At 44.9% G+C, this 25,605-nt stretch overlaps 1 protein-coding gene across 2 annotated transcripts in view; it reads right to left on the reverse strand.

Moving 5' to 3' along the window:
- Positions 1-1,815: 1,815 nt before the first annotated feature.
- LOC115531469 (serine protease HTRA1B) overlaps positions 1,816-25,605 on the reverse strand; it is a 39,235-nt gene continuing 15,445 nt past the window's right edge. The window contains exons 2-10 of one of the 2 annotated variants that reach the window (XM_030340768.1): positions 16,763-16,862; positions 16,309-16,423; positions 15,673-15,762; positions 10,471-10,665; positions 10,205-10,237; positions 6,291-6,405; positions 6,086-6,143; positions 5,727-5,822; positions 1,816-2,698 (exon numbers count right to left, since the gene is read on the reverse strand). In XM_030340768.1, coding sequence (XP_030196628.1) covers positions 2,530-2,698; positions 5,727-5,822; positions 6,086-6,143; positions 6,291-6,405; positions 10,205-10,237; positions 10,471-10,665; positions 15,673-15,762; positions 16,309-16,423; positions 16,763-16,862 — 971 coding nt within the window. In that variant the 3' untranslated portion in view covers positions 1,816-2,529. Of the gene's footprint in view, positions 2,699-5,726; positions 5,823-6,085; positions 6,144-6,290; positions 6,406-10,204; positions 10,238-10,470; positions 10,666-15,672; positions 15,763-16,308; positions 16,424-16,762; positions 16,866-25,605 lie in introns of both variants that reach the window. The other variant, XM_030340767.1, reaches the window with a different exon arrangement.

Here is a 25,605-nt window from a genome sequence, read left to right on the forward strand (position 1 = left end):
CCATGTTGGATAACACTTTAGTCTGCCTTGACCATCTATGGTAGGATGATGGTGAAGTAAAATGGCGACATAACAGGTTCTTGAGGTCTGGTAGGAGAGGGATCTCTGACCTGAGACCTTCCTCTGCTTCAGCCTCGAACCTGGAGACAGCAGCTGTCGGCTTTTCGGGTAAAACGATGTTCAGGGCCTTGGTTGCCCTGTCAACAATCTCCCCAAACAGGTGAGCCAGCTCTCGCCCGGAAGGGTTAGCTGAGGAAAGCTGTTCACTGGGAAACTCCCCACTCTCTGAAGAGAATACTGTCTCCACATCCAAGTCCTCTTCCTCGGAACCATCGTACTCCCTGTCAGAGAAAAGACTGGGAGGCCGAGAGGGACCCACGCAGAGAGAAACGGGGGCCCTAGGAACACTGAGGGAGAACAGGGAGGCCCGCGGAAGCGCACCCGCTCGTGGGCTCCGCAAGCCTCCCCGGCCCCCCGGAAGCCCTCCTCATCTTTCTTACTGGCCCTTCGAAGGTAGGTAACCCTCCCCGTTTTGATGTGAAAAAACGGCAGCGGGCTTCCCTTGTATGCATCGGCATGATGAAACAGTTCATGCATGACTGGGGTGTATCCCTGGCCAACATTGCATGCTGGTGACCTAAACATAACACACAATTGTCGTGGCCATCCTTGAGGGGCATGGCAATGTTACAACCAACACAGTGAAGGCCTGAAGTGCCCTCCATACTACTGGGAGGAGTCAACTCGGCCACGCAGCTCTGCTAAAGCACCCTCACGTTGTGTAAAAGAAATAAACATGTTGCACAAAAAAACGTTTTGTTTTTTTCCTTTAATTATTTTAATTAATATTTATTAATTAATTAATTAATTAATTTACTTTCTCAGGCAGCTTCCGTTTCGAGGAATTGCTGCCGACCCAGTTCCGAGCAAAACGCTCGGCTGGGCTATCCGGGATTGGTAGCTAGCTGGAACAATGTTCACCTGCCTTCAGCTCGCCAAAGCACAGCCTACTGTTCGGAAGGGCGTCGCACAGTGCGTGAGTCGTGGGTTTCACGGACAATACACTGTCAAGACTCTCACAGCTTTGCTTTCAGCCAGGGAGCGGATTAAACACGATATGGCTATGAAAAAGGTGTCGGACAATCACACTCGCCGGCTGCTTAGGCGAGAGCTCCTACGGAGGTAGACAGCAGCCCCCTGGACCGCAGCGACGCACCGATAAGGAGTGGGACACCGGCGTTGGTAGGACTTCTGTGTTTCCACAGAAACGTTGTCGCCTCGCCTCTAGTGGACCGAAGTCACTGCCAGGCGAGGGACCTGAAGCCAACGCGTAAGTCGTGGGTTGCACGTACAATGCGTCGGTGTCACTACCAAGCCAAAAAGGATCTTTCTTTTCCGGGTTAGGCTACGCGATCCAAGGAGGCTGTCCGCAGACAGACTCCAAAACTTACACAGGCAAGCGGATACCAATGCTGTAACCCACACACGTTAATCTAACACACAATCCCACACGGTACCTTTCACAGTGGAGATCAAACAATCAATGATTGCACGTCTACACCGGTGTTTTATAGTGGTGTGGGCGTGACCAGGCATGCCGGTGTGTCTTAAAGCCTATCCACGGCCCTTAGCAGTCATGGGGGTTATACCCCGTACATATGGAATATGTACGGGGTAAATCTGGTCTCGATACGATAGAGAACCTAGGATCACATCCCCAGAACACCTAGGATCACATCCCCAGAATTCTTTTGGCTGCTTGTCAGACAAACCAAGGCAATCACTTGCTTTGCATGATCAATGAAACATATTACAACACTTTTTAAAAATATGTTTATTCCATTTCAGAAAATTGTCGGCAAAACTAAAGTAAACTAAACTACTTATTGCAAACAACACTTCATTACAATAGACATGAAGGAATCCAGCGCAACTGGTAATATAGGGTTTAAAAAAGAGACCAAAAAAAGCATTGGATCAAGGAACCAAAATACATCTGGTGGTCGAGCGTTGTTTTTTGTTCCCCCTCAAAGTACGGGACATCGGTGGCACAGGAGATGGTCCATCCATCCTCCTGATGGTATATCCATTTAAAAACACTCGGGTCAAACCTTCACACACAGCCGACAACACAGCATCTGGTCCTTGTCCTTTGTAATCAAGGGTCTCCTCATGTGGCCAATAGAAAAAAATACCCATTAAACGTCTCAGATGGATGTACCACATACCAGGGCTGAGGCAGGATACTACATAGAGAAGAGGTCTACTCCACGACCCTGGACACCTGGTGCATCAAAGGAGCAGACCTGTCATAAGCGTGAGGAGACCGGCCCCAAGTGAGGAGGGTCTGTTAGCATTTGTTATTATGCCTATCATCCTGAATTATAAACAAAGTGTTTTGATGGCGTTTTGATGATGTTTGAGCCTTGAAGAAAGAGTTTCCTGTGAGGAACACTGAGAGCCAGCTCTGAACAATATGGACTTGTTAATTTAAGCAGAGGACTGCCATCCCAGGTCCGAGGTCGGAGGTCAAGGGTCGATCTCCTCAGGAACAATGTTGAGGATGACGTCCTCGTTCCCGCGCCGCACCACGGTCCTCAGCTTACCGTCTCTCCGGATGGCTGCGCTGACGTCGTTGGCTGAGGTGATGCGTCCGTCGTTGATGCTGATGATGACGTCGCTCTCCTGGAGGCCCGCGCTGGAGGAGACAAATGACATCAGAAGCTTGTTATTTCAGTTACTTACAGAGTAAGATAGCAGAGTGAGATAAAAAAATCTGTATAAACACAATTACACAACAATAAAACAGCAGTTGATAGGGATATCATAGGGGGCTGAGCATGTAGTGCTGCAAGGATAGCTTGTTCAACGAGATTCACTGCCAGGATTCGGTCTGGGGTGAAGACCAGTTTTTGAGGAATGTTTTTAATAAAAAAATCGGAAAGGAACTTTCCGTTACCCCAAACAATTGAGATACGACCAAAGGCAGACCGCGTTTCTACATAAAAATCTCTGGTGGTCAGAGTTGAACCTGAGAAAACTTTTCTGCCCATTTCCTAGCGTCAGCATGAAAACAATTTCATTTGTGGTCACAAAGTTTCCAGCGACATAATGCATTCTAACTTAGAGGCTGTTTCATAGCGCCACAGAGTTCTAATGTGGCGGCAGAGAAGCGGTTGTGCATGTTAAAGAAGGTCATTAACAGGACATTGTGTAGGACAATCAAGACTATGAGCTTGTGGATTTCAAATATCTATGAACCGTTTTTTGTTACTGCACACCCCAAATTTACAACCTTATAATGGAGATGTTCCTAGAAGTTTGAGGTAGAACAACTGAAAGTTAGTTGAAAACTAAATTGTCATTGTTTTACCTTATTGCTAGCCCGGAAATCCAGACCCACATCTAGAAAGCAGTAGGGTCTGGTAACGAGTAAGGAACATGGCCCAACTCGTGGGGCGGCACCAAGAATGCATTAGAAAATATCGGATAACACTTCAACCAATCAGAAGAATACAAGGCATCCAGAGCCACATACTCTAAGCCAGTGATTTTCTACCTTTTTTGAGCCGCGGCACACTTTTTACATTTACAAAATCCTGGGGCACACCACCAACCAAAATGACTCAAAATTACACTCTAAAACAGTACATATAATGATATTGTAGTGGCGATTTGTCCTCAATAAAACAATAACTTGAAAATTAAGAAATCAAACAAAGCAACGTAATCAAAATAGCCACTGAGGCACCAGGGGGGACGAATCTTACGCAGTGCAGGGGAAAGAGTCAACTGTCCAGTCATGAATTTAGATTTCTGCAGGTTTATTTTCCGATCTTCCAAGCAAACAAAACAAATGTGCAACAGTGTGAACCAGCAGCCTCGCTCCTTTGTCTCTCTCGTAAAGCTGGTAAAAAACCATGACCCTTCCCAGTGCCTGTCTTACCTATGCCCGCCACCTATGCCCGCCACCATATATATAGGCTAGTAATAACTTCAAAACAAAAGCATAAACAAACTCAAATTAACAAATTTATAATACAAACGAGAAAATAAACATAAAAGTCATGTTATTTTATATTAAGCAAACAAACTAAATAAATGTTTTACAATTAAATCTAAGAACTGCATAGCTCCAACACATATAGTTAATAATATAGTTTCTAAATGTATTTATGCTCACTTAGTGTGAAACCTGGGCCTGTTTCGATTAACACAAAATGGATATCCTGGCAGGAATGGTAGAAAGACACGCACAAAAAGCTCTTCCTCCCCAGCCCGAATGCCATTTTTCAGGCTTCGAATACTCGTCGGTTTTTCCGAGCGAATATTCGAATGCTCGTTCCAGAAAAAAACACCATAAAAAACAACATTAATAATCCCTATATACTCCCGGGAACCGATTTTGACAGTATCTGCATATTTAATAGCTTTTTAACGGTAATAAGTAGGCCTAAGTAGGTTGAAGTTCCTTCGTTTTTCCCCGTGAAAGCGAACAGCTGTTGTTCCGTTCCAAATCACCTGTCCTCTGCCATCTCAGCCCTTACGGGAGCTTTTCAATTCATCCTGGAACGTGCATCTTTTCAGGGAATTTGTACAATAAATCCATAACAAATACTGAATATTGATTGTCTTATGTGTCCATATTATATCCATTATATTGACCGGGTATTCCCAAGACGCTCACGCTCTGCAGCAAGCCAGTCACAGTTGATTGGCGCGGCGCTGTACAGCAAACGTAAACAAACAACTAAGGTTAGCATTTCGTCAAGTATTACTTTTCCTCCCGAGATCCCGCTAATGTTGTGTTATAAAGTAAAGGGAAACAAGATATCTATTCTTCCTCAACCTCTCTCGCTTCTCTGCTTGGTGTCGCTGACGCTTATAGTTTGCCTCCCTCGCTCTTGTAACGTCACGTACGTGGAAAAAAAACATCGAAGCTCCGAATACTGATTTAAGCTTCGAATACTAATTTTCCGAGTAGCCTTTAGCTGTAAAAATCCATAGATTAGCCGTGCCGTTATATAAGCCGCAGAATCAAAAAATGGGAAAAAAGGCGCAGCTTATAGTCCGAAAATGATGGTACATTATCTGCAACACTTTATTACAGCACAGACACCCGACAATGGTTAATTAGGTGATATTAGAAAATTTCCCACGGCACGCCTGACGATCTCTCACACTCTGACGATCACACTAGTGTGCCGCGGCACACTGGTTGAAAATCACTGCTCTAAGCTACCAGCAGAGCTAACCGATAGATTAGACTCTTGCCGTAGCCGGTCGGTAAAACAGCAACAAATGTCCTTCTCGCAAAGGAAAGCTTTGAGCGCTGTCCTCTGTTCCTCTTTTAGAGGAAAAGCCATGTCTTACTCTTTCATTGTAGGGCCAAAGCCGTTTCAAACAACTTCTGTTCATCCGTATCCATCTTGCATTGTTTACTGACTGATTCCGGACTGATTCCGTAGCAGCGCTGTATTCATCTGTTTAGCTTGCCTCTGGCCCGCCTTCATCAGATACACCGATGTGATTGGTTAATGTTTGGATACAGGGGAATTGGGGAATGAGTATATTACTCATTTTCAGAATGTCTCGCTGAGCAAATTCAAATTGTGCTTGTGCGAGTACTCTGGATTTCCATGGTACCTTATTGCCCTTGCTGTTAAAAAAATGACCAAGAAATAAACAACCAATCACAGAAGCCCAGCAGGTAGTTAGCCACTCACGTCTCAGCAGGGGTGCGGCTTATGACCTCAATGACGTACGCACCGGACGTGACGTCGGGAAAGTCTGACTGCCTGTCCTTCAGCTCCTTAGCCAGCCTGCAGGAGGGACAGACAGTCAGTCAGACAGACAGACCTGTACTGGATTAACTGCAATATCTGACTCCTAAGTACACTGTGTCAAATGGAATTGTCAAATGACATTTGTAAAGATGATGTACGCTTTGATTTGTTGACCAGCATGCATATTTATGACGAATTACGTGGATTTAAACAAATACCAACACGGGGAAGAATGACATAGTTGGGTGAAGTTGGATGTGTGGTTTCAGTTGCATCATCACAGGCGTGACCAAACTCACATGAGCGTGAGTGTTATCATACGGACTCCAATGTACTTCTTTCGTTGGGACGTTTGGCCTGGAACAGAAAAAAAATAAATGTTTGTCAAATGTGGTCCAAAAATAATTAGGCATGATTGAAGATGAAGCGCAATAATAAGTTCACAAGTCTAAATGAGACCCGTCAGGACAAGACCCAGCCCATCGGCATGAAAACATGGAGTACCTTTGGCCTGTCTGTCATGGGACTCTGCCAAGAACTGTCTTATCTTGTCGGAGGGGATGGCAAAGGAGATTCCTGCAGTTACCTTCAGAGTGTTGATGCCTATCACCTCACCATCCTGCAGGGCACACACACACGCGCACACACACCCACACACATTAATGAACATGCAGCCCCACACACACATACACATACACACACACACACACACACACATACTCACTCACACACACATGCACACACACACACTCACACACACACACACACACACACACACACACACACACACACACACACACACACACACACACACACACACACACACACAAATATGAGAAAAAAACACATGAGTAATCTTCCTGGTATCCAACTGGTTCTAATGCAGCTTCACTGAATACCGTACTGATAGGCTGAAGAAATAGCCCAGGCTTAATCACAACCCGATGTGCTGGGGCTGTCCTCGGCAAGGGGCTTTCTCTGCCTCTCTATTCTGACCTAATGCCGGTGGCTGTAGTTGCGTAATGGGGACCGCCATGCAGAGGGTTTAACACAAGTTCTCCCTTTTACTGGCATAACTGCAACCATGGCAACGCAGAGTGTTGTGATTTAGAGCTGCAAGGAGAGCAACAACATCGTCCATGATGTTGGCTTCGCCAAAAAAGATTTCACCCCAAAGGACATGAAAGTTACTTCATGAAACCAATGTTAACATTGGTCGAACTGTTACTCAGGAAATGTCTGTTTTGGTTTGAAAATGCCTCTCTTGTGCTTTGTCATTTGAGGACTTTAGTTCTCACATCGAACAATTCTAGAATATCTTCTCAATGCATGTCATTACTCATTAGGTCGGGATGAGTATTTTCATTCCTGATCCTACAAACCCTTTAAAACAGGGGTGCCCAACCTTTTTTTAACCAAGATCTACTTTTGAAGTTCATGACATGCCAAGATCTACCAAGTCAAACACAAGGGCCGGGCAATAACAAGTAACTAGGAACCCCGAGTGCAGGTCAAATGTAGTTGTTTTTTTATTTGCACAGGAGAATAAACAGTAAGTTAAGTCCAATAAACGAGGAAATGATCAATGTGTCAAAAAAAAGGTTGTCAAAACAGAACTTAACAAGCTCACAAGAACTTCACACCATCTCTCTCTCTCTCTCTCTCTCTCTCTCTCTCTCTCTCTCTCTCTCTCTCTCACACATCAGACACACCAAAACTACAGAAAAGAGCAGCCAAGAACTCCAGAAAAGGCTGTGCAGTCAAAAAAAATCCAAATCTAAATAAAACACCACAATTAATACACACACACACACACACTCCAGCCAGGCCAGTCCAACACACACACACATACACACACACACACACACACACACACACACACACACACACACACACACACACACATACACACACACACACACACACACACACACACACACACACACACACACACACACAAAAGTAGAGATAACTTCATAGCAGGCAGGAGGAGAAGGGAAGTCCAGTATTTCAGAATGCTTAACGGGGCATTGGCACTGGCAGAGAAACCGGCAGATGGATTCAAATTCAACTGGAAAACAGATAAAAATAGGAAAATATTAAGTACAAACTATGTGGATGTGAAGATGTAACATACTCTTCAAAGTACAATATATGAATAGGACTATGCCTAATTCAAGATAAGAATAATATAATAATATTAATAAAAAGAAAACTTCTCTACCTTAGTGAGACTTCTGGCACTGGGAGGAGTCAGCAAGCTTCTCATAATCCGGGCGGTAGGAGCTGAGCGCCAGCCTTAGGCAGGCCGCAAGGTGGTCATCAGTCAATGTCGTTCTGTACTTCGACTTGATGATTTTCATGTGAGAAAAGGCAGACTCACACAAATATGTTGATCCAAAAAGGGAAGACATATTCAGTGCACATTGTCTGAGGCTTGGATACTTCTCTTCCAGCAACAGGTTCCAAAATTCGCCACTTATGCCAGGTGTTGCTCTTGCTTTTAGCTCAATGTCATTTGTGAGAGTAAGAATTTCGTTCTCCACAGCACTGCCGTCCAGGCTGAAGAGCGTGGCTATTTGGGGGGCAATGCAATCAACATCAACATTTGCAAATGGAAAGCATAGGAACTGGGCAACGGGCTCAATGGAAGCAAAGTCCGCAAACCGGCGCTCAAACTCCGATAGAATGCTTTGAATTTGTTGCGCATAAGCATCTGACAGCTCCACACTTTCCTTGCCCTGGCGGCGGAGCTCTGCCTCCATGTGTGGAAAACTCCTCAGGTCACACCGCTGCAACCTGCTTAACAGCAGGCGTAACTTTGTTTAAATGCGTTCACTGAACTGATCATGTTGGCGATGTGCTTTCCTTTCCCCTGCAGCTCGAGATTCAAGTCATTGATCTTATTGGTGACATCGGTGAGAAAGGCCAAATCAGTGAGCCACTGACCGTCTTCCAGCTGGGAATAAGCAACAGCATGGGTTGTTGAGTGTTTCAGGAACTCTTTAATTTCGGGCAAAAGTTCCAAAAATCTTTCGAGGAATCTGCCACGGCTCAGCCACCTGACGTCGGTGTGCAGCAGCAGATCTGTGTGGTCTGCACCTGCCTCCTCCAGCTGGGCACGGAATAAACGCCTCTGTAAACTCCTGGCCCGAACAGAGCAAGCGATCTTCATCGCAACATCCATGACGTCCTTCATATTTAAAATCTTGCCGCACAGCTGTTGTTGATGAATGATGCAGTGGTAGCTCAAAAAATCCGGGAAAGATTCCGAAAGCTTGCACAGAGCAACGAACCCAGCAGTGCGCCCAACCATAGATGGAGCCCCATCAGTTGTGATGGAAGTCAGTTTGAAGAGAGGTAGATTAGACTTGCTGACGAACTCCATAAAAGTGTCAAAAATATCTGACCCTCTTGTGTGCCCTTTCAAAGGCAAAATGGTCAGGAGCTCCTCTTTTGCCGTCATGTCGCCAAAAACCATCCGAATGAAAACACACAACTGCGCCACATCCACAGCATCAGTCGACTCATCAAATTGCAAGGAAAAACAAAGGCAGGCGTCAATGTCATTTTGTAGCTGCTGTTCTATATCCCCTGACATGGCCTCGCACCGCCTTGTAACGGTGTTCCTGGACAGCTGCATATCTTCAATAGAGGACACGATCTCTTTCTTGTTTTTGAAGTCAGCAAAAAGCGTGTCAGCGGCTTCCAAAAAAGCTTCCTTGAAAACTTCCCCATCTTTAAAACTTTTTTTTTCGCTTTGCCAGAACTCTACTGACACGGTAAGACGCTACCGTGGCAGCTTTAGTCTTGTTGACAGGTCTCGTAAACATTGCCTGCTTTGCGGCTAGTTGTCTCTTCAGCTCAGAAACCTTCTCAGTCCGTAGAGCTGATCTCGCCGGGAAGTCACTAGCATACTTCTTGTGAACCGTAAGAAAGTGTCGCTCCAAATTCCCCTTCTTCGGAATGGCCCCAGCAGCATTACAGATCAGACAAACCGACTTTGAATTTGAAAAAGTAAGAAAGTAATCATCTTCCCACTCGCGATGAAAGTGATACGTTTTAGCTTTTTTGGCTTCCGACATTATCTCTTCAACTGACAGCTACGTCTTCCCGCTGTAGAGTCCCTGGTTACAACCTAGCAACCGTGGCAAACCATGGCCAGCAATCAGACTCTAGCATGAATAAAAAAGGTTGCCTGCATACTTATTTTTATTTTTCATTTTATCATTATGAAAATACACATTGGCCTCTCATGAACAATGATTTGATTAGTGTTTTTTATTTTGTATATATATATTTTTTTTTGTCATACACTTCTCGCGATCGACTGAAACTCCGCCCACGATCGACTGGTAGATCGCGATCGACTGGTTGGGCACCCCTGCTCTAAAACAACAGGTTCATGTTGCTCTCACCAGATTCACCAGCGGGCCTCCAGAATTTCCGTACTGTGAGGAGAGAAAACAACAGCAGGGGTCAGAGTTCATACGGTCAGCGAGCGTTTAAATGTTACGCAGGAAAGCACATCCTTGTCGGCCTAAAGGGGACTCTTAGCGACCCTCTGGCGACCCCTAGTGACCCCCGAACGACCCCCTAGCGACTGGTCAGACGACGGACAGTCAGAGAGGACGGTTGGGGGAGTTGTGGTGAGCTGCATTGCCAGTGTGTACCCGGCTCTCACGTTGATGATGGCGTCCGTCTGGATGTAGTCCATGTCTGAGTCGCGCAGGCCCAGCTCCTTGCCCCCCCGCTGGGTAGTGCTGACGATGCCGGTGGTGACGGTGTTCTGCAGGGAGAAGGGACTGCCGATGGCCACCACAAACTCCCCGGGACGCAGATCCGCAGAGCGGCCCAGCAGCAGCACAGGAAGCTGGATCTGGAGCGGGAACACACACAGGGACACACACACACAGGGAGACAAACACAGGGACACACACACACACACACACACACACACACAGGGAGACAAACACAGTGTCACACACACACATACACAGGGACACACACACACACGCACACACACACACACACACACACACACACACACACACACACACACACACACACACACACAGGGAGACAAAAACAGGGTCACACACACACACACACATACACAGGGACACACACAAATACACATACACACAAAGGGAGACACGCACAGACATACACACAGGGAGACACACACAGGGACACACACACACACACAAACACAGGGAGACACGCACAGACATACACACAGGGAGACACACACAGGGACACACACATACACAAACCCAGGGAGACATGCACAGACATACATACACACAGGGAGACACACTTACATACACACAGGAAGACAGGCACACACACACACACACACACACACACACACACACACACACACACACACACACACACACACACACACACACACACACACACACACAACAGGGAGACACACATAGACACACACACACACAAACACAGGGCATACAATTAGATGCCTGTAAAATATATCTTGAGAAGCTTGGCAATAGACACAAATGCAAAGATGCATCTAATCCTTATCCTTTTAAATCATAAAGGAACTTCCTACTCAGTCAGCTGCCTCACAGGACATGGATCCTGATCTGAATTCCAGTGTCGGTACATTCTCCGAACATGACTCCTAAATGAGTTCTCATTGGACGTCTGAAGCAGTGACGGACTGGGATTAAAAAACGGCCCTGGCATTTTCACCCACCAGCGGCCCACACGGGGACACGCACGACGCACGTGCCCGCAACACGCAGATATAACTTCACATGCACGGAAATAACCCGCACTTTTGTAGCCCCATTGGTGATGAACTTTAATATGCATAAAGACTGACTGTGCTCACTGTCCTCCTATTTTACTCCCGGCCCCTGGTCTGTTTGCTCAGTGTCTTGAACATTACTGCTAGCACTGGTGCTACTAGCTGAAGCTGCACTTGGCGGCTTAAAAAACAAATCGGTCAGTTTCGCGCATTTTTCACTGTCAGCCAACAGTAATTTCCTGGATTTCGCTCTCTTTTTCTCCGCTCCTCCCTTCTGTCGCTTAATTCCTCGATTCATAGTTCATACTCATAGTAACCTCAGCAGACTCTGGTATCTACCAACTTTCAACTTCCTACAACCCCCTATACACAGACGCGGTCTGATTCGGTTTTGAAATTCCCAGAAGCACTTTTTAAACATCTGATTGAATAAGGCTACAAAATAATGTAGACCGATGTAAGCATTAAGGGCAACCATGACTGTAGTATATAGACACTCATATCTGGTATGAATACTGATTCGGGATTTAGAGACAAATGGCTAATTTGAAGCTTTTAACACTATAGATGCTTGATAGTGGGCCAAGAGATAATGTGGGGCCGCGTTGCGCGAAGCGGCCGCGCAAACCCGACAAGCATGCCGCCCCGTGATTGGCCGGCCCAAACGGCCCACGAGAGGCCGCAGCCCCTCTGGCATCTGCCCGAATGCCAGACCGTCCAGTCCGTCACTGGTCTGAAGTGCTGCAGACGAGCAGGAAGCCGGATTAAGGGATTTCAGTCACCTCTGTTGTTTCTGGATGAGTTGGCTTTCTGTTTGTGTGTAGTTTACACATAATGTTGTGTAAACATTTACTTAAAAACACAGACAGACAGACAGACAGACAGACAGACAGACAGACAGACAGACAGACAGACAGACAGACACAGAACACACGACACACACACACATGACACATCACAATCAGTATTATTGGCTTATTGACTCGACTTGTCTAGGCAAATATTATTTCTCATAAATAACCTTGGCCCACACAGTTTAATCTGTCTGTATATTTTCTGTATATATCCGATTTCTGTCTTATTGTTTGCAATTAGTAAATGTAACATCTATGTACTTCTGCTATGTACATGTACAATCAACAGGTGTTGAACCATCAAGTTGTCGGTTCAAGGTGAGTGGTCAAATAATTAAACTGGAAACAATGGTGCCAGAATATGTGTGTGTGTTCATGCATCCGCACACACGCGCAAGAACACACACACACACACAAACGCACGCACGCACGTTCGCACGCACACGCAAACACACACACACACACACACACACGTGGGTACCAGATAGAGAACCTCAAAATACAAACCAAAAAGCATGCGTGTGCATCTCGCTCTCTCCCTGTGTGTGTGTGTGTGTGTGTGTGTGTGTGTGTGTGTGTGTGTGTGTGTGTGTGTGTGTGTGTGCATGTTGCAGTTAGTGTTGACATTAAACTCGTCACAAAACCAAAGCTTTCTTGGCAGTAGAGCCGTTGCTAGTTTTGCTGCATGAACTGATTTCCATCTGACCCAGAGCAGGAGACCAGTACCTGCTACAGCCAGAAACCCTGTATCCCTTTATTTCCCTGATGCTAAACCTTAGTGGACCTTGGTAACTAGCAGACTTCCTGCTGTCCCACTGACCTTCTTCACTCATAGCCCAGAAACAGAAGACGACATGGAGCAGCATCTCTGTTCTGAGGGCTTCAGGCGGCCACTGTGTGTGTGTGTGTGTGTGTGTGTGTGTGTGTGTGTGTGTGTGTGTGTGTGTGTGTGTGTGTGTGTGTGTGTGTGTGAGTGTGTGATGACATACAGATGTTTTCTCTCATTTTCTGTTGCGAAAACAGAGTGAGAGAGTGAGAGAGAGAGAGAGAGAGAGAGAGAGAGAGAGAGAGAGAGAGAGAGAGAGAGAGAGAGAGAGAGAGAGAGAGAGAGAGAGAGGGTTGATCCTTTCCATGTGTGTTTGGGAGTGAGACTGTGCAAGTAATATCATTAGAGTAGAATTTTATGTTATGCCATCTTATTTGTATGTCACATTTTTTTTTTTGTACTATTAATTTATTCAATTGAATTTGACTATAATATTTAAATCTTCATCATATACTGTATATAACCCAGAAGGAAACCAATTCCAACACCTTTCTACCGGAGCAACGCCCAGACACAACCCAGATGCAGCCCTCTGTATTCTTTACCTTCTCCTCAACAGAGAGATGTATCTGCTCTGCCCCGACCTGGCTGCACCATGTGGCACCACACCAGTGAAATGGAAGACAGTTCTAAACTACCGTCCATCTGCAATAAAATCTGATCCGCCCTCAGCATAGAAACGGAAACCAAAGGCACCTGATGCATGGTTACTAAACATGGGTACTGTTTGTTTTTCCTGAAAGAATAACTAACTACTCCCAAACAATAAGACAATTGGAGAAGATAGAGTAGTACAGGAGGTGAGACAGAGGGGAAATCGGTGGAGGGGAGGGGGTGTAACAGGGGTATTACAGGGAACTCCCATCATATGACCCTGGGGTCATTATGATAGTGGTCCTGATTATAAAGTGTCTTGGGGAAGCTGTGTTTTTGAACTGTGAAAATAAAGAAAAGCAGCAAAATCACAGCGAAAGCAACAACAATAACACGAGACTGCTTACACAAGGCTTCAAGGATTCTCTCTCTCTCTCTCTCTCTCTCTCTCTCTCTCTCTCTCTCTCTCTCTCTCTCTCTCTCTCTCTCTCTCTCTCTCTCTCTCTCTCTCTCTCTCTCTCTGATTTGTCCCTCTGTACAGTCTATCTTCTCACTCTCTCTCCCACTCTCTTGACTATCTCTCTTTCTTGTCTCATTTCTTCCATGGTTCATGGGGATGGTATGTTTTGTTGATCTGTTCCTTATCTCACCCCTGATTCATCCCATATCACTTCTCTCGCTCTCTTTGTCTGTCTCTTTGTGTCTCTCTCCGTCTCTCTCTCTATCTGCCTCTCTTTGTCTCCCTATCTCTGTCCCTGTCTCTATCCCTTTCTCTCTCTCACACTGTCTTAGCAGAGCAATCGGCTTCCAACTGAAAAAAAAGAAAATCTAATACCAAAAATGGATTAGAATTCGAGTCCCTAGAATCCCAACAGAAGCAGTTCACTATCATTCCTCATCACCATAAGTCTTGGCTGAAGATGATGCAGAGGTCTTCATCCCTTCTGTCTGTGCCACAAAATACCCTTCAGGCTCCATTCTGCCATTACTAATGACACAATAACATCCCTGTCATCATCTTGAAATCTGTTTTGGTTTTCCTTTTCAGAATGATGTGATACTTTCAGATTCCTGGTTCTGCTTTAAATGTGACACTGAGTCAACCTGGATTCCGTAAGCTGGTCCTCGATAATCGCTGTTAGTTTTAGATCTTTTTATAAAGCTTTTGAGGACTCGTTATGATGATGGCACCCCTGCTTTTGGCAGGTAATAAACATTAAATAAATCATTGTAAGGTAATTATAAGGGTATTCATTTGAATTCCTCAGAGTGCAGAGGATGGAGAAATTAAGGTCTTGTTGTGTTGGTGTGCAATCCCTGCTTGGCTGGAAGTGACACCATCATTCCGAGCCCTGAACAATTATCTAAAACTAATTAGTGACAGCGAAAAAAAAACAGGAACCCTCCAAGTCACCTTAGGGAGCGTCCAACGGAGGCAAGAGACAAGCAATGGAATCTGTATCAAAACAAAAAGTGGATGTATGTGTGGTGAAAGATGACAGGAAAGGAAACAGAAAATGCAAAAGGGGATAACGTTCTGAGGGAGGGGTGAACCGGGAGGCAGCGAGACGTACGAAGAAGAGGACATTTACACCGTTTCGGTTCTGAGTTCAGGTCCCAATGCTGAGTCATGGTGGACCAGTCTTCCCTCTCTGTGTCCAAGATCTCAAAGTGACCCTCCTTGCTTCCACTTAACCTTGGTGACACTACAGAAATATTATATTTTCATCCGATATGATCTTTTTTAAATATATCGGGATATTTTTCATGTCACATGTGTCAACATTGTTGCAGCTGCCCTTAATCACCAATCATGAACGAGCGTGTGCTCACCGGCGTGTTGATTTGTATCAGAGCGATGTCCGCCTTCTCATCCACATCTTTGATTGTGGCGTCGTAGGAGGCGCCGCTCTTCAGCTCCACCTGGTGGAGGCAGGAAGGTTTTGTTAACGCACCCACAAGAACTAGAACACCATAGAAAGAGATTTTGAACTACGCTTTGCTTCGCTCTGATTTATATTCCAATGCAACACTGATGTCTTCATGTACCGTAGAGAAAAGCAATCCTTGTAGTCAGAGTACCACAAATGACCTCTGAAGCTACTTGTAACTTTGTGGTCAAGATAACCGCTTAGCTCTGAAACACCATTTCCTTTCTCTTACTTCTTCTGATTTGCTTGTTTCACTCAACAATCCCAGTAGCAATAACAATAAGACAACGACATGAGGAATAATATTTTTTTGATGAGACAATTTTTACAAAGGAATATCCGAGAAATGCAACAGAAGCGGACATCACTTAGCCCCTGGCCCTATCTGGCCTCCGGTAATCAACGTGACCTCCACAGCCCCGCCCTCTCTCTCTCCTGATCACGCCCAGCTGAGCTCCTCCTTCCAGCGCCTGAGAAGGTAGGATATACAACGTATATTCCTTGTTTGGCTGCAGGAGACTTGGGTTTGATTCCCTACCTTAACCCTGTGCTTGTTGGCCACCACGTGGGCGTTGGTCACTATCAAGCCATCTTCTGACACAATGAAGCCCGACCCGCTGGCCACCGCTACCTCACGCTTAGAGAACACCATCCTGACAGAGTCGGGACAGCAGGCATCATTAAGTAGACGGGTGGAAGATACGATGTGGATTTATTGATTTTGTTGTTTTGGTGTCATTTTATTTACGGTTGGAACAGCTGTTACGAGTTTTATTTTACAAAGTTTTCTTGAATACTTGATTCTGATTGGTCAGTTACAGCATTCTATGGTCTGTTCTGATAGGTCTATAACAGCATTCTAAGGTCTGTTCTGGTTAGTCAGTTACAGTTACAACTGACCATCTCAATAACATTTGAATAATAAAACAATCCTCCTAAAATCAACAGTACTAACTAACACTACTGCTACTCAGTCGGTGTGTGCAGCTCACTTGCGGTACAGCTCGATGTGGACCACGGCGGGGGCGATCTTCTCCACCACGTCGGCGATGAAGTTGAACTTGAAGCGCAGGCTGTCTGGATTCTGCTGGACTGCTGAACACACAACACACTGTTGGGGGGGTCGTATGTACACACCCAAACACGTATACATAACACACACACACACACGTATATGTGTGGCAGACGCCAGGGAGGAGTGAGGGGAGTGGTGGGTCTGGCAACCTGCCGGCTCCGCCCCCAGGCCGCACATGGACTTCCTCACATTAAAGGGCAACTTCACCCATTTCCATTTAAGCTTTGTATCGTTAGAAACCCACTCATATTTTTGAATGGTCGAGCATCATTCGCTTATTTTCTGGAGAGGCTGGAGTGATCCGTATCGATCTCCAACACTTCCTGTTTAGAATGACGCAATATGACGATTTTTGCGTAGAAGTAAATAGGAAATGTAAGAGGGGAGGATTCTCGTAAGACTACAACCACTAGTCCCACCCCTCATAGGGGGTGGGACCCACTGACGCTACAGACCTATTAGAGCAGTGCCAGTGGGTGGGACTTCACCAGCAGAAACTAACATCCACAGCGTCTGAAGCTAAGCTAACAGAGGCTGTTGATACAACTGAAGTACAATGGTGGAGGGTACTGGATCTGACATAGAAGATGGCACCATGCAAAAGTTCACCATTTCGAAAAGAAATACAAACGAGGACTACCGTGTTTTCCGCACTATAAGGCGCAGCAGATTATAAGGCGCACCTTCAATGAATGGCCTATTTTAGAACTGTTTTCATATATAGGGCGCAACGGATTATAAGGCGCATAGAATAGAAGATACTGCAGTCAAACGTTTGACTGGGGTCGCGTTATGCATCGACTAGATGGAGCTGTGCTAAAGGGAATGTCAACAAAACAGATAAAGTCAGATAAAGTCAAACTTTATTAAGCGTTCTGACAACTCCGTTCACTCCCATGGTAACGATGTTCAAACGTTAATGTGCATATTAACAATATCTCCCAGCCTTGTTCAGTTGTAAACACGTAAAAGAAACAGTCTGATACCGCTAAATCAAACGTTAGTGCATAACTCAACATTGTTCAGTTACGTATAACACTTAAAGCTCACTTTTTCAGTTCATTCCCCGTCCACGAATCCCTCGAATTCTTCTTCATCAGTGTCCGAATTGAACAGTTGGGCGAGTACGGCATCCAACATGCCATGTCATTATCCGAGTCAGTGTCGCTGCTGTTGCCTGGCAGTTCATTGATTATTCTTGCCTTTGTGAAAGCTTGGACCACAGTTGAGACAGATATATCAGCCCAGGCATCCACGATCCATTGGCAGTAAGTCGCCCGGCGCTGTTTCCCCGTCTTGGTGAACGTGTGTTCGCCTTCTAAGGCCCCGTCCACACAAAGCCGATTTTTTGGTGTAACCGCATAAGTCTTGTCCGTTCAGCCGACGTCCAGACGGAGCCGGCGTATCCGGTGCCCGAAACCGCACATTTCTGAAACCACTCTCGGAGGTGGTTTCAAATCTATCCGGACCTAAACGGTTTCGTGTTATGATTCGTGTGGACGTCTGAAACGCTTGATGGCATTAGCCCCCCACCAGCTGGGGGACGTCAGAGTTGTGTTGAATATTTTATTTATTATTTTATTTGTATTCTTTTTGTAGCTTTAAATAATGCCCCTTGATAAATGTAATTAGTAACTGTACATTAAAAAGTATTTCTGTTGATGCGCTCCACTTTTTTCTGTGGAGAACCAGCACCTTGAATATTTACTACAGCGTTTCTACAGCTCGATGCGGTTTCAAAATGACTCCGTCTTTACGGAGATATCCCTGAACAGCATAAAACGAAATCGGATCGTTTTCACCAACTAATACTCTTCACTAGAAATGTTTTGTGAAATGATTTTCAAGAAGTCTTGCGGTATCAGCTTGGTAGATGGAACAGCAAGGTGTCTGATAGGCGGAGATCTAGATTAGCGGGAGTGGCCAGCAAAGCTGTGTATTGTGGTGCATGGTGGGAGTTGTTGTCTTCAATCCACAAGCGCCAAAGAGTCACTTTCCTTTTCTCGGTCAAGACGGCACCAAATTTGAATTTTATTTTATTATTCGACTACATATAGGACCCAATTTCAATACATATTCATGCCTCCACCGGTGAAATGCTCCTTTAAGAGGGCTAGCCAACGACAGAGATGGGGTGGTTGGAGAGGTTGATCGTCGGGGAGTACGGTATTGCCACAAACGAGAGAGAGACGGGTGGAAATACCATGTGGTTGGTTAGGGGTAGGCCCTGACTGAGGTGGAGGAGCTTTTCCCCACCCTGTGGGGTGTTCCACAAAGCCGGTTTTATCACATAACCGGGTAAGTTAACCCAGGGTTTGCTGTAACCCTAGGTTTTCCGTTCCAAAAGGATCACGGTATGTTAGTTGCTATAGCAACATATGCTCTGAATCAAACCTGGTCGGACCAGGTTTTGCGCAGGTTAAGTTTGAAACATAACCCGGTTTTGGGTATTTCAACCGGCGTTCACCGCAGATTTCATGTGTTCACAATGGCATGCCCTTTTGATGAGAGAACTGCTGATATCAGAGCGCAAATTATACGTGCAATCCACCTGGAGCGATTGATAAGACCACGGCTCGACATCTTGGCATATTGGATGACTTTTTGCTGGAGTGGAGAGATATAGATTCTCGCGCAAATCTTTAATATATTTAAATAGCCTTACATAGCCAACACTACCAATCGAGGACCTGGCCTCAGTTCACTCCAGACTATTTGCGTTTTTTTCAAATGGTAGTTTTATCTAGGCTATAATGCTGGAGATGCTGAGCATATCACAGTCGTTTCAGATGACCCATCCAAGATTTGTATCGGCCTCCTATCATACAAAGAGCAATATTGTCTGAGTACTATGCCGAGAGGCATTTACAACATAAAGTATAAAATAGTCCTAACAGACTTGCATCCACTGGAGAATGTTCGATCGTAGCTGGCGGCTTCATTACAAGCACTGATCCATCTTGATCTGTGAAGTTGATGAATTGTCACTTTTAGGTTTTCTACCCAGTTACCAATAGTATGCGCTGTGGCAAGCACACGGTTTGTATGTGTTACTTCAAAGGCAAAAAAAATCTAAAATACAAGAAAACACAAAAGCCTACATTCAACCAGTGTGGGGTATGGCCCATGACTCTCTGAGGTGGTAGGTACCTCCAGGTACCCCCTCCATGCCAGGGCGCCCTGAATTTATGTTTATTAACAGCTCCTCCACCGGGGTCAAGACAATTTGAGGGCCAGATCCAGTCTGCCGACTGTCGGCCTTTTCACGATTGGCTTAAAAAAATGGCTTATTTAAATTTATACCAATACGATGTTGGGAAAAGCTTACCAGTTTGTATGTTTTTTATACTTCATTTTTATACTTGATCCTCTGACAGCTTGGAAGCAATCGGAGTACATATTGTTTTAGAAGAAAGGGCTTATGTGGTAGGATCTTTAAGAATGCTTAACTGGGATATTTATATATTCATGGCTCAAATATTAAGGATCATGCTTTTGACGTGTAACTAACGCATTTACGCGGTCAGCGATCCGCTGCCAGGCTTTGGTTCTCCGGGTTCCAGAGGTTTTAGCGTTCCCTTTTCTTGTGATAATGTCCTTCTCCTCGTCATAGCTCTCCAGGAGAACCTGGAGTTCCATTTCATTGAAATAAGCGGCCCGTTTCGCCATATCGATCAGGGTTTCCATGATCCATGCATCACGTCTTTTTAAGTTTGGCGTGGACGCGCACAACCCTGTGTTAACCAACCCCGAGTTGATTGAACTAATGCATAACCGCTGCTGCGGAACCGAAAACTCTGGGTTGGTCGGCACAGGGTCAATCAACCTAGAGTTCAGCGTTAACTCAGTGTTTGTTAAACCTCCGTTCGTGGAACACCCCTCTTTTCTGAAACCGAAAACCCAGAGTTGCTTTTCAACCCTGAACTCTGAGTCAACCAACTCAGAGCGCAGGATTAAACTCAGAGTATGTTAAACCAGCTACCTGAAACAGGCCTCTGGTCTAATTTTCTCCCGAGATGACGTCAAATGATGCGCTTGTCGTCATCTCGGGAAACTTTGCTTGCCTGCTAGAAGGGCAGAGGACTACAAACCACTGGTTCCGCAAATTTGTGAGCCCACCAGGGGTGTTCCGTTCGCGGAACACCCCTCTGGTGATTGCTGTTACTCAGTAATTAAATCACCCTATCTTGGAACTGCTTGGTGTGTTGTGTCATTTATTCTGTTCAACTTGGTGACGTGGAAACCCCAGACCCACAGCCCTGCTCCATACACAAACACAATGTTGGCGGGCCGTACGTAAACACACACACACACACACGTATCCATATACACACACAAACGTATAAGTATATACACATACAGTGTTGAGGTACGTATGTAAACACACACACACGTAAACACATACAAACACACACAGATCATGTGAAGGTATCCGTTGATGTATACAAATGTATTTGTGTATGTAACCAAACATACACACGCATACATGTACACAAACATTCACACGCATACATATACACAAACATACACACACATACAAATGTAGATACATAGGCATGTTGCACTAACTTAAAAATACATTTACACACATGCATATATGCAAAGATAGATAAACAAATATATACACATATACACACATTATCGCTCTATGTATTTAAGAAATATATCAATGTATTAAAGAGAGTTTGTAAAGTTGACTGAACATATTGCTAATGGCCAGTGGTGGGCAGAGTAGCTAAAAAATGTACTCAAGTAAAAGTACTGTTACTTTTACTCGTAAAAATAATTACTCAAGTAAGAGTAAAAAAGTATGCAGTGAAAAGACTACTCAAGTACTCAAGAGTACAAGTACTGAGTTTCTCCGATTTATTTTTTAATAAACAGAGCAACAATGCTGTTTGTGGACTACAGCTCAGCATTCAACAGTATTGTGCCTGCCAAGCTCGTCCCGAAGCTCAGGGGCCTGGGTCTTAAAACACCCCTGTGCAACTGGATCCTGGACTTCCTGACGAGCAGACCCCAGGTGCTGAGAATGGGCAACCACACCTCCTCCTCACTGACCCTGAGTACCGGGGCCCCCCAGGGCTGCGTACTCAGTCGCCTCCTGTACTCCCTGTACACGCATGACTGTGTGGCAACACACAGTTCCAACATCATCCTGAAGTTTGCAGACGACACTACCATCCTGGGTCTCATCTCTAACAACGATGAGACCGCCTATAGAGATGAGGTAAGGGTCTTGGCAGAATGGTGCCAAGACAACAACCTGTCTCTCAACGTCTGCAAAACCAAGGAAATGATCGTGGATTTCAGGAAGCTGCAGAGGGGGGGTCAGGACCCCATACACATCGAGGGAGCTGAAGTGGAGAGAGTCTCCAACTTCAAATTCCTTGGTGTGTACATCAAGGATGACCTAACCTGGTCCATGCAGGCAGGCTCAGCAGTCAAAACTGCACAGAAGCGGCTATACTTCTTGAGGAGACTCAAGAAGTTTGGCATGTCTTCAAAAACTTTAACAAACTTTTACAGATGCACCATTGAGAGCATCCTCTCAGGCTGCATCACTGCCTGGTATGGTAGCTGCTCCGCTGCCGACCGCAAGGCCCTGCAGAGGGTGGTGAAGACAGCGGAGCCTATCACCGGCAGCCATCTCCCCTCCGTGCAAGGCATCTACAACAGTAGATGCCTGAGGAAAGCAAAAAAGATTCTAAAGGACAACAGCCACCCAGGCTATGGACTGTTCTCATTGCTGCCGTCTGGTAGACGCTACCGGAGCATCCGAACACGGACTACCAGACTCACAAATAGCTTTTTCCCCCTGGCTGTAAGGCTTCTGAATCAGAAACACTGAACCTCTGAACAGTTGCCACCTCCACCTACTCCCTGCTCCCCCACTCATACAATTCACTTCATAGATATATTTGCACAATTTTAAAAACTTTTAACCTATGCTTAGCATTTCTTTTTAACTTATTCTCTATTCACACTTAAACTGCTGCTAGCCCTTCTACTGTACTCTGCTACAGAGATATATGTTGTTTTTTAAATTGTTGTATGTTAAATGTTACATTTTATTGTCATATTGTTTTAGAGTTTTATGTTATTTTTGTTATATGTATGACGTCTACTGCGTAGATGAATGATGCTTGCCAAGTCGTAAGAATTTTGCTATGCTGAAGCAATTTGGTACATGCAACAATAAACACACTTTGACTTTGAACACAAACGGTACAAAATAGACACCAACAAAATATAAAACAGCAATGTTCAAATAAAGATAATGTAAATAACATCCTTTTAAATAAAATAAATAAGGTCTTTAAAAATAAAATGAATAACCCTTGAACTAAAACAATAACAAATTAAATCTTTGCAAAATTAAATACATCAACCTTTAAATAAAATTAAAATAAATTCGGTTTATCCAAAATTATATTAATTAAAACCAATACACGTGTAACTGTTAACTAACATTATTAACAAAGTACATCCATGGAATCAGTCTGCATGAATCGTATGACAACTGGATGGCAGGGGATGCGGACAAGGAATACACCGCAGGGGAGAACATGAGAGCCCCAGCTCGCCGCATAGTAGCCTTGGTGCTTTAAGCATGGAATAAGCTGGATACGGAGTGGGTGAAAAACTATGTGTGTGTGTGTGTGTGTGTGTGTGTGTGTGTGTGTGTGTGTGTGTGTGTGTGTGTGTGTGTGTGTGTGTGTGTGTGTGTGTGTGTGTGTGTGTGTGTGTGTGTGTGTGTGTGTGTGTGTGTGTCACTCTGTTCGAGCCTGCATGAGAGTTCAATGTTGTCCTTAGCTGTTACGTCTTTCTGACCAATTGCAGTTCAAGGCCGACCTGGGCTGTGCCACTTCGGGAGGGGGCGATCAGTTACTCCCCTCTAGACAAAACCGAATTGGTTGCGACGTTGACCCGGCGCCTCCCGAAACGTTAACGGGCCACAGGGAATTCTCCCAACTCTCCCGATTACCACTCTGCGTTGTGCGTGCGTGCGTGCCTGTGTGTGTGTGCAGGCGTTATTCAATTGCCTCTCGTCCGCTTGTACCCGCGATCTCGTCCTTTCGGTCATCACCCAACCCTCATGACCATAGGTGAGGATAGGAACGAAGATCGACCGGTAGATCGAGAGCTTTGCCTTGCGACTCAGCTCTCTTTTCGCAACAACGGTGCGGTAAAGCGAACGCAATACCGCCCCCGCTGCTCCGATTCTCCGGCCAATCTCACGCTCCATAGTACCCTCACTCGCGAACAAGACCCCGAGGTACTTGAACTCCTTCACTTGGGCTAAGGAATATTCACGTGATAGAAATAGATCTCGCATGTAATAAAATAAAAGATCTAAAAAAACAAAGTAACGACCGTCACGCAGCCAAATGGAACGGCGTAAAAGTACCGTTCTTTCTTCAAATATTTACTCAAGCAAAGGTATGTTGCAATAAAACTACTCCTAAAATTACAATTTATCCAAAATGTTACTCAAGTATTTGTAACGGAGTAAATGTAGCGCGTTCCTACCCACCTCTGCTAATGGCACAAGCTAGCTTCCCTTTTAATTGACAATGACTCTGAGGAATGGTCGGGGCCTCGGGCCAAATGTGGACTGCAGTGAGGGGTCGGGCCCCCAGCAGCTGGGACAGCAGCTGGGCCCTCTGGGTTTGCTCCGTGACTTGAGGCCCAGTAGTTCACTAACATCTGGACGAGTGTTTAGGAGTGCGTTCAAGTAGATGGATGAAACAGATGAGTCATGTTAGGGAGTGTAATAGACAATCTGTTTGTGTGTGTGCGTGGGTGCTAGTGTGTGTTGGTGTGAGGGTTTGTGTGTGTGTAATTGAGGAAGTAGGAGGGAAAATATGGAAGTAAATCTGTCTCATCGGATTTTGAAAATAAAAAGCCATTGAATAGCACTGAATATTTATGCATTGAAATAACGTATCTGGATTTTTTACCTCTGAATAATACACTTCTTAAACTTTCAACAAATCATTTTCACCTTTATTTTCAATGAAAAAAAGATTCAACTGAAATATTTTCAACCTCCCCAAATTCAACATGCCAAATTCAGCTGCAAAATTCAATGAATGAAATTCTGTGTTAACTTTCGGGGACCCAAGGTAGAGCAATTGATCCTAGATTCTAGATTGCGTACAAGCAAGAAGAGCGAGCGGGAATAAGAGCGTCACTCGTTAGATACCCGACTCTGATGCGGGAAGGCATGCGCAAAGCAGGTTTTAGCCATGTCCAAAGGCATTGGCTGTGATGACAGTTCTTTCTTTCATTTGACACAGTAGCCTATAATAGGAAACACTCAAAGGTAAATCAAAGTAATTAAACACGGACTGTAGCTATTTATGGGGAAAGAAGCAATGTGGTGGACCATACTAAATGCCCTATCCATTGAATGGGTCTGTAAAATCCTAATAAAATAAAATAAAATGTATTGAATAACAAGGGCTGGGTTGCACCAACATGGATTAAATTAATCCTGGTTTAGGGTTAATCTAGGGTTAGTAAATCTAGGTTTAAACTGGTTTATAATTAATCCGAGATGCGTTGCACATCTTAGTTTTAACTCTGGATTAGTTAACCTAGTTTAAACAAGGATTAAAATAGGATTAGTTTGTGTTCAGTCTGCCATGATGGATCCCGGCGAAATGTGAACAAATTGCACAATATAATCCACAATTTTATATTTTTTTTCTATCCTACATCGTGAAAAAAAACAACGGTTCACGAGAGAGGGCT

This window comes from Gadus morhua, chromosome 18 (genome assembly GCF_902167405.1).
Source record: "Gadus morhua chromosome 18, gadMor3.0, whole genome shotgun sequence".
In the NCBI taxonomy this organism is placed as follows: domain Eukaryota; kingdom Metazoa; phylum Chordata; class Actinopteri; order Gadiformes; family Gadidae; genus Gadus; species Gadus morhua.